This window comes from Diceros bicornis, chromosome 31 (assembly GCF_020826845.1).
Source record: "Diceros bicornis minor isolate mBicDic1 chromosome 31, mDicBic1.mat.cur, whole genome shotgun sequence".
NCBI classification, from domain to species: domain Eukaryota; kingdom Metazoa; phylum Chordata; class Mammalia; order Perissodactyla; family Rhinocerotidae; genus Diceros; species Diceros bicornis.
In genome coordinates, this window is record NC_080770.1 from 15,627,044 (window position 1) to 15,636,695 (window position 9,652).

General features: G+C 33.8%; 1 protein-coding gene across 1 annotated transcript; it reads left to right on the forward strand.

The window, feature by feature from the left end:
- Positions 1 to 246: 246 nt before the first annotated feature.
- LOC131395583 (olfactory receptor 5B2-like) lies at positions 247 to 1,213 on the forward strand. The gene has a single exon (XM_058527441.1). It carries the CDS (start codon positions 269 to 271, stop codon positions 1,211 to 1,213), a length of 945 nt encoding a protein of 314 aa, XP_058383424.1. The 5' UTR covers positions 247 to 268.
- Positions 1,214 to 9,652: the final 8,439 nt, after the last annotated feature.

Here is a 9,652-nt window from a genome sequence, read left to right on the forward strand (position 1 = left end):
AAATTTAAAAGTTGGAAAATGATCCATGAAAATCTTTCAGCTTCAACAATGTGTAACTCTATAGACAATTTGTGTCTTAAATTTTATTGTCTAGTGGATACTTTAGATCTGGAGAATCTTGAAGGACAAATTATCACTATAATGAAATATTGTGTGTATATATATACATACACTATTGAATAAATTTCACTTCAATCTCTTATTTGTTTATCACTTTTCTTTTATTTCTCATTGCTACAGGGTATCCTGTGATTCCCAAATATCACCCATGGAGAACAATACAGAAGTGACTGAGTTCATCCTGCTGGGACTAACCAATGCCCCAGAATTGCAGGTCCCCCTCTTTATCATTTTCACTCTCATTTATCTCATCAATGTGATTGGAAACCTGGGGATGATCCTATTGATTCTTTTGGACACTTATCTCCACACTGCCATGTACTTTTTCCTTGGTAACCTGGCTCTAGTGGACCTTGGTTACTCCACAGCTGTCACTCCTAAGGTGATGGCTGGGTTCCTTATAGGAGAAAAGGTCATCTCCTACAATGCATGTGCTGCCCAAATGTTCTTTTTTGTAGCTTTTGCCACCACAGAAAATTTACTCTTGGCATCAATGGCCTATGACCGCTACGCAGCAGTGTGTAAACCCCTGCATTACACCTCCATAATGACGACAAGGGTATGTGCACATCTTGTCATAGGATCCTACTTCTCTGGTTTCCTAAATGCCTCCATCCATGTTAGGGACACATTCAGTCTCTCTTTCTGTATATCCAATGTGGTCCATCACTTTTTCTGTGATATTCCAGCAGTTATGGCTCTCTCTTGCTCTGACAGACATATTAGTGAGCTGATTCTTGGTTTTTTAGCAAGCTTCAATATCCTTTTTGCTCTCCTGATTATCTTGATTTCCTACCTCTTCATATTTGTCACCATCCTGAAGATGCACTCAGCAGAGGGATACCTGAAGGCGTTATCCACTTGTGCTTCTCATCTCACTATAGTTTCCATCTTCTATGGGACAGGCATCTTCATGTACTTACAGCCCAGCTCCAGCCATTCCATGGACACAGACAAAATCTCATCTGTGTTCTATACTATGCTCATCCCCATGCTGAACCCTGTAGTTTATAGCTTGAGGAACAAAGAGGTCAAGAATGCATTCAAGAAGCTTGTGGAGAAGGCAAGATATTCTCTAGGTTTAGTCTTTTAATGATGTAGAATCCCCAAAAGTTATTTCACCCCTCTTAGATCTACTCCATATCATAACAATGTTTATGGTCATCTTGGGTAATAGAACATAAATTTTTATCTAATATTATTTATTTCTTTAGTGTTGTAACAGGTCCAAGCATCCAAATTCATAAAAATATGATAACTTTTTATTACAATTTATTTAACACAATATATATGGTTTGGGCACGTTTTATCCATACAAATATAAATAATTACAGCATCTTAATAAATTAAAGTGTCAGTCATTACCTAGTGTTTTGGTAAGAGAAAGCGAGTTCACATGACAATTTTTAAAAGATAAATGCTATATTATACTAAAGCAGGGAGAATAACTCATTATTTTACCTTAACCTTCTGACTACCAACTATTCCCATTATGTTAAAAATAATCACTGATATTAATAGTGCTATTTTCTTTTTTTAGCAGGAATATTTTGAATGTTACTTCCTCTACTGATACTTTTGTTGAGCTATATCTTGTCTTCTCACTCTCCTACTCATTCACCCCACTTCATTTACACTGATTTCCTTCTGTTCCTGGACGACTCCGCGCATGCGTCTGTCTCAGGAGCTTTGCATTTGCTGTATCCTCTTCTGGGATTACTCCCACAATCATTTCAGATTGCTAGTTAAGTGTTACCTGCTCAGGGAATTCATACAGGCCTTTCCTGAACTGCTTTATAAAATAGTCACTCCACTCTTGTTGGACTATCTTTCCTCAGCATTCTGCATTCTTCATAGTTGTTATCAACATTCAGCTGTTGTATCTAATTGCTCACCTGCTCATCCATATCCCTCAACTTGAATGGAAATTCTCTGTAAGCAGTAGCTTAATTTGGTTATTTTACTGGAAATAAAACCATCACATCACTCACAATGATCCTATACCCATTAAGGCCCCCTACCCATGGAAACCAACAATCTGCCTTCAATCTCTACTAATTCCCACTGTTCTGGATATATCATGTAAATAAAATCATGTAATACATGACCTTTTATGTCTGACTTCTTTTACTTAGTATAACATTTTTGAGACTCACCCATGTTGTAGCATGTATCAATACTTCATTTCTTTTTATGACTGAATAACACTCCATTGTATAAATACACCATTTTGTTCACACGTTCTCAATTGATGGGCTTTTGGGTTGTTTTCATCTTTTGACAATAGTTAATAATGCAGCATGAATACTTGTATTTGTGTACGAGTCTTGTTTGAGGATGTTTTCATTCTTTAGGTCTATAACTAGGAGTAGAATGGCTGGTTCATATGCTAATTCTATATCTAACTTTTGAAGACCACCAAACTGTTTCCACAGGCAGCTGTCCCATTTTACATTCCCACCAGCAATGTGCAAGGGTTCAAATTTATTCACATCCTCACTAACACTTGTTATTTCCATTTCCTTTTCTAATAGCCATCCCAATGTGTGTGAAATAGTATCTCATTGTAGTTTTTATTTACTTTTCCCTAATGACTAAGATTTTGAGCATATTTCCATGTGTGTATTGGCCTTTAGGTAATCATCTTTAGAGAAATATCTATTCAACTCCTTTGCCCATTTTTTCGTTGGGCTGTTTGGTTTTTTGTTGTTGAGTTGCACAACTCTTTTATCTATTCTACATATTAAGCCTTTATCAGAAACACAATTTGCAAATATTTTCTCTCATTCTGTAAGTTTTCTTTTCATTTTCTTGATAATGTGTTTTGATACACAAAAGTTTGTAATTGTGAAGAAATCCAATTCATCTCTTTTTTGTGGTTGTTGCTTGTGTTTTTGGTGTGATACAAAAGAAACCATTGTCAAATCCAAGGTCTGTATTTTTACCCACATTTTCTAATGGTTTTATGTTTTTAACTCCCTTAGTTAGGTAATCAATCATTTTGAGTTGGTTTTTGTATATAGTGTAAAGTAGGGGTTCACCTTCATTCTTTTGCATGTGAAGATCCAGTTGTCTCAGCACCATTTGTTGAAGACAATTCTTTTCCCTTTGAAGGACTTGACACCTTTGTCAAAAATCAACTGGCAATAGATATATAGGCAATAGATATATATATATCTTGTTTCTCAATTCTATTCCATTGCTCTACGTCTCTATCCTTAAGACAGTAGCAAATTGCTTTGCTTAGTTTAGATTTGTTTTATGTTTTGAAATCAAGAAATGTGTCTTTCTACTTTGTTCTTTCTCAAAATTGTTTTGGCTATTGATGGTCCCTTGCAATTCCATGTGAATTTTAATAATAGCTTTTCCATTTCTGACAGCAGAACATTAGAGCTTTGGGGATCATATTAAATCTGTAGATCACTTTGGACCATATTGTCATTAAACAGTGTTCAGTCTCCCAATCCATGAACACAGAATGTCTTTCCATTTATTTAGGTCTTCTTGAATTTCAGCAATTTGTTTTGTAGTTTCAGTGTACAATTCTTTCACCCCTGGATTAAATTTATTCCTTTGTATTTTAACATTGGGATGCTGTTGTAAATGGAATTTTTTCCTTAGTTTCCTTTTTGGATTGTTTATTGTCAGTATATGTAAGCACAATTTATTTTTGTTTGGTGATTTTTGTTTGGTGAATAAATGTATTAGCTAATAGTTTTTTATAAATTCTTTAAGATTTTCTATGTATAAGATTATATCACCTGAAAATGATACCGTTTTTCTTCTTCATTTCCAATTTATATGCCTTGTAATTCTTTAATTTTTATTCAACTTTGAATAAAAGTGGTGATTGAAGGCATACTTATCTAGTATCTGATCTTACAGGGAAGGATTTCAGTCTTTCACATTTGAGTATGATGCTAGCTGTGGGTATGAGTGTAATGTTAGCTGTGGGTTTTTCATTCATGCTCTTCATCAGTTTGAGGAAGTTCACTTCTATTCCTAGATATCCGGTTGTTTTTTATCATGAAAGCATGGGAGATTTTGTCAAGTACTTTTTCTGAATTACTGAATGAGATAATCATGTGTTTCCCCTTCATTCTATTAAAGTGATTAGTTACATTGATTTCAAATTTTGTTTTTTCCAATTTTATTAAGATATAATTGACATATTGCATTATATAAGTTTAAGATATACAACATAATTATTTGAAATGATTACAATAAGTTTGGTTAATATCCATCACCTCACATGGTTACAAATTTTTTATCTTGTGACGAGAACTTTTAAGATCTACTCTCTTGGAAACTTTCAAATATAGAACACAGTATTGTTAATTATGGTCGTCATGGTGTACGTTACATCCCCAGAATTTATTTTTCTTATAAATGGAAATTTGTGCCTTTTGACCACCTTCACTTGTTTCCCCCTCGCACAGTTCCCACCACTGGCAGCCACCCATCAGTTCTCTGTTTCTATGAGTTTGGTTTTCCTAGAACTCCACATATAAGTGATATCATACATTATTTGTTTTTCTCTGTTTGACTTACTTCACTTAGCATAATGCCCTCAAGTTTTATGCATGTTGTTGCAAATGAAGGGATTTCCTTCTTTTTTATGGCACAATCATTTCTCTGTCTAAATATATACCACGTTTTCTTTACCCATTCATCCATCAGTGGACACTTAAGTTGTTTCCATGACCCCTATTCGTTGGCTATTGTAAATAAGGCTGCAATGAACATGGGGTTCTAGCTATCTCTATGTGATAGTGATTTCATTTCCTTTCAATATACACCCAGAATTGGAATAGCTGGATCATATGGTAGTCCTGTTTTTAATTTTGGGGGGAACCTCCACAATATTACCCATAGCAACTGCACCAATTTACATTACCATCAACAGTGCACAAGGGTTCCTTTTTCTCCACATCCTCGCCAGAATTTGTCATCTCTTTTTGATAATAGCCATCCTAACAGATGTAAAGTGATATTGTTTTTGATTTGCATTTCCCTGATGACTAGGGATATTGAGCACCTTTACAAGTACTGTGGCCATTTGAATATCTTCTTTGGAAAAATGTCATTTAGGCCTTTTTCCATTTTTTAACTAGATTATTTGATTTTTTGCTATTGAGTTGTATGAATTCTTTATTTTTTGGATATTAACCCTTTTGCATATATGCAGTTTGTGAATATTTTGTCCCATTCCATAGGTTGCCTTTTCATTTTGTTGATTGTTTCTTTTGCTGTGCAGAAGTTTTTACTTGGATGTGGTCCCATTTGTTTAATGGTTATTTTGTTTCCTGTGCTTTAGGTGTCGTATTCAAAAAATCATTGCCAAGACCAATGTCAAGAAACTCTTCCCCCAAGTTTTTTTCTAGAGGTTTTATGGCTTCAGGTCTTACATTTAAGGCTTTAATCCATTTCAAGTTAATTTTCATGAGTGGTGTAAGATAGAGGTCTAATTTCATTCTTAGCATATGAATATCCAATTTTCTCAGCATCATTTATTGAAGAGATTATCTTGTATCCATTGAGTATTCTTGTGTCCCTTGGCAAATAATAGTTGACCATATATGTGACCATATATGAGAGTTTATTTCTCGGCACTTGATTCTGTTGCATTGATCTATGTGTCTAATTTTATGCCAATAATATACTGTTTTGATTCATATAGTTTTGTAACATAGTTTAAAATCAGGAAGCAACATGTCTCCAACTTTGTTCTTCTGTCTCAAATTCCTTTAGATATTCAGGGTATTCTTGTAGTTGCAAATAAATTTTAGTATATATTTCTCTGTTTCTGTGAAAAATGACATTCGAATTTTGATAGGAATTGTATTGAATCTGTAGATTAATTAGATTGTATGGACAACTTAATAATGTTAATTCTCCCCATCCATTAATATGGGGTATCTATTCATTTATTTTGTCCTCTTCAATTTCTTTAATCAAAGTCTTATAGTTTTCAGTGAACGGTTTTTCACCTCCTTAGTTAACTTTTCCTAGTGATTTTATTCTTTTTGATGCAACTGTAAATGGGATTGTTTTTGTAATTTATTTTTCTGATAGTTTATTATTAGTGTATACAAATGTAACTGATTTTTGTGTCTTGCAACTTCCCCAAACTCGTTTATTAATTCTGTTTTTTAGGTGGAATTATTCAGGTTTTCTTTATATAAGGTCATGTTAGCTGCAAATAGAGACAATTTTAATTCTTCCTTTCCAGTTGAGTGCCTTTAATTTCTTTTTCTTGCCTAATTGCTCTGGCTAGGACTTTAAGGACAAGTTGTATAAAAATAGTGAGAGGTAACATCTTTGTCTTTTTCCTGATCTTAGAGGCAAAGTTTTCAGCTTTTGAACATTAAGTACTGTGTTTGCTGTCAGCTTGTCATATGGCCTTTATTGTGTTAAAGTACTTTCCCTCTATACCGAGTTTGCTGAGAGTTTTCATCAAGAATGAATGTTATATTTTAGCAAATGCTTTTTTTGCATCTGTTGAGACTACCATGTGATTTTATCCTTCACTTTGTTGATGTGGTATCACATTGATTGATTTGCCAATGTTGAACTTTGTCTACATCCCTGGAATAAATCTCATTTGGTCACAATGTTCGACCCTTTTGATGTATTGCTGAATTTGGTTTCCTTATGTTTTGTTGAATATTTTTGTATCTACACACATCAGAGATATTGTCTGTAGTTTTTTCTTCTTCTAGTGTCTTTGTCCACTTTTGGATCCATCACACTACTGGCCTCATAAAATGAGTTTGGTAGTGTTCCTTCCACTTCAATTTTTTGCAAGGATTTGAGAAAGATTGGTATTAATTCTTCTTTAAATGTTTGGTAGAATTTACCCGTGAAGCCATCTAGTTCTGGACTTTTGTTTCTTGGGGGGTTTTTGATTACTGATTTAATCTCCTTTCTAGCAATTGGGCTGCTCAGATTTTCTACTTCTTCATGATTCAGTCTTAGCAGGTTTTATGTTTTTAGAAATTATTTCTGGGTTGTCCATTTGTTGGTGTACAATTGTTCATAGTAGTCTATTATGAACTCTTGTATTTGTGTGGTATTAGTTATAATGTCTCCTATTTCCTTTGTAATTTTATTTATTTGAATTCTCTCTATATTTTTCTTGTTAAACCTAGCTAGCTAAAGGTTTATTTTCTTTATCTTCTCAAAAAAATAGCTTTTAGTTTAATTGACCTTTTTCTGTTTTCTGTTTAATGTTTATTTCATTTACCTCCTCTCTCATTTCTGTTATTTCTTTCCTTCTAGTCACTTTGGGCTTAGGTTGTTCTTCTTTTTCTAGTTCCTTGAGGTATAAAGTTATGTTGTTTATTTGAAGTCATTTTTTTTCTTATTGTATGCATTTCTTGCTATGAACTTCCCTCTTAGAACTGCTTTTGCTGCAACCCAGAAGTTTTGGTATAGTGTATTTGCACTTTCATTTGCCTCAAGATATTTTTTGATTTCTCTTTTGATTTCTTCTTTGACCCATTGGTTGTTCAGAAACATGTTGTTTAATCTCCATATATATGTGAATTTTCCAGTTTTCTTCTTGTAATTGATTTCTAGTTTTGTACCATTATGGTCAGAAAAGATACTTGATATGATTTCAATCTACTTAAATTTGTGAATACATTTTTTCTTTTTTGCAGGAAAAGATTTGCCCTTTGCTAACATCTGCTGCCAATCTTCATCCTTTGATCTCCACACCTGCAAAGCCCCAGAACACAGCTGTGTATAGTCGTAAGTTCTTTTAGTTCTTCTAAGTGACCCGCCACTACCGCATGGCTACTGACAGATGAGCGATGTTTTTCCGTGCCTGGGAACAGAACACAGGCTGCTGAAGCAGAGCATGCTGAACTTTAACTACTAGGCCATTAGGGCTGGTTCATGAAGTCATTTTTGTGGACAAAGATTTGATCTATCCTTGAGATTGGTCCATGTGCACTTGAGAAGAATGTATATTATGCTGCCATTGGATGGAATGTTCTGTAGATATCTGTGAAGTCCATCTGGTCTAATGTGTAGTTTAAGCCCAATGTTTTCTTGTGGAGTTTGTGTCTGGATGATCTACCTATTGTTGAAAGTAAGATATTGAAGTCTCTATTATTACTGCATTGTTTTCTACTTCTTACTTCAGGTCTGTTAATATTTGCTTTGTATATTTGGTTTTCCTATGTTTAATGCAAATACACTTAAAATTGTTCTATTCTTTTGATGTAGTGACTGCTTTATCATTATATAATGACCTTCTTTGTCTCTTTTGACATTTTGTTAATTTAAAGTCTATTTTGTCTGGAAAAAGTGTAGCTACCTCTGCTTTCTTTTGGCTTCCATTTGCATGGAATATCTTTTTTCGTCCCTTCACTTTCAGCTTATGTATGTCCCTAAAGCTGTAGTGCAACTCTTTCAGGCATTACATAGTTGGATCTGTTTTATTATCCATACAGCCACTCTATATCTTTTGATTGGAGAATTTAGTCCGTTTATATTTAAAGTAATTATTGATATGTAGGAATTTACTATTGCCATTTTGTTAATTGTTTTCTGGTTGTTTTGTAATTCTTTTATTTCTTTCTTCTCCTTTTTATCTTTTCCTTTGTGATTTGATGATTTTTTGCAATGGAATGTTTAGATTCCTTTCTCTTTCTCTTTTTTGTATCAACTGCAAACTTTTGCTTTGTGGTTAGGTTACAGTGAGGCTTACATAAAACATCTTATATTTACCACAATCTATTTTAAGCTAATAATAACTTAACTTCAAAGCTTAAGCTCACTAAAACTCTACATTTTTACACCTCCCCCACATTTTATGTTTTTGATGCCACGATTTACATTTTTTTACCTTGTGTATCTATTAACAAATTACTGTAGTAATATTTTTTTGACTTTTGTCTTTTAACATTCATATTAGAGTTATAAGTGATTTACCCACCATGATTCCAACGTTAAAGTATTCTGAATTTTACTATGTATTTACCTTTACTAGTGAGGTTTCGTGTGTCCCTGTTACTAATTACCACCCTTTTCTTTCAGCTTAAAGAAGTCCTTTCACATTTCTTGTGAGGTTGGTCTAGTGGTGATGAATTACTTCTGCTTCTACTTGGCTGGAAAACTGTTCGTCTCTCTTTCATATCTGAAGGACAACTTTGTCAGGTAGAGTATTCTTGTTTGGCATTGTTTTCTTTCAGCACTTTGAAGAAATTGTGTCACTCTCTTCTGGCATACAAAGTTTATACTGAAAAACAGGCTCAAAGTCTTTTGGGTGTTCCATTCTACATATAAGATGTTTTTCTCTTGTTGCCTTTAAGATTCTTTCTTTGGCTTTAACTTTTGGCAATTTAATCATAGTGTTTCTTGGTTCGGATGTCTTTGGATTCATTTTATTTGGAACCCAGAGGCTTTTCCTGGATCTGGGTGTCTGTTTCTTTTCCTAGGTTACAGAAGTTTTCAGCCATTACTTCTTCAAATATGTTTTCTGCCCCCTTTCTCTCTCTCTTCTGTGAATATTGGTCCACTT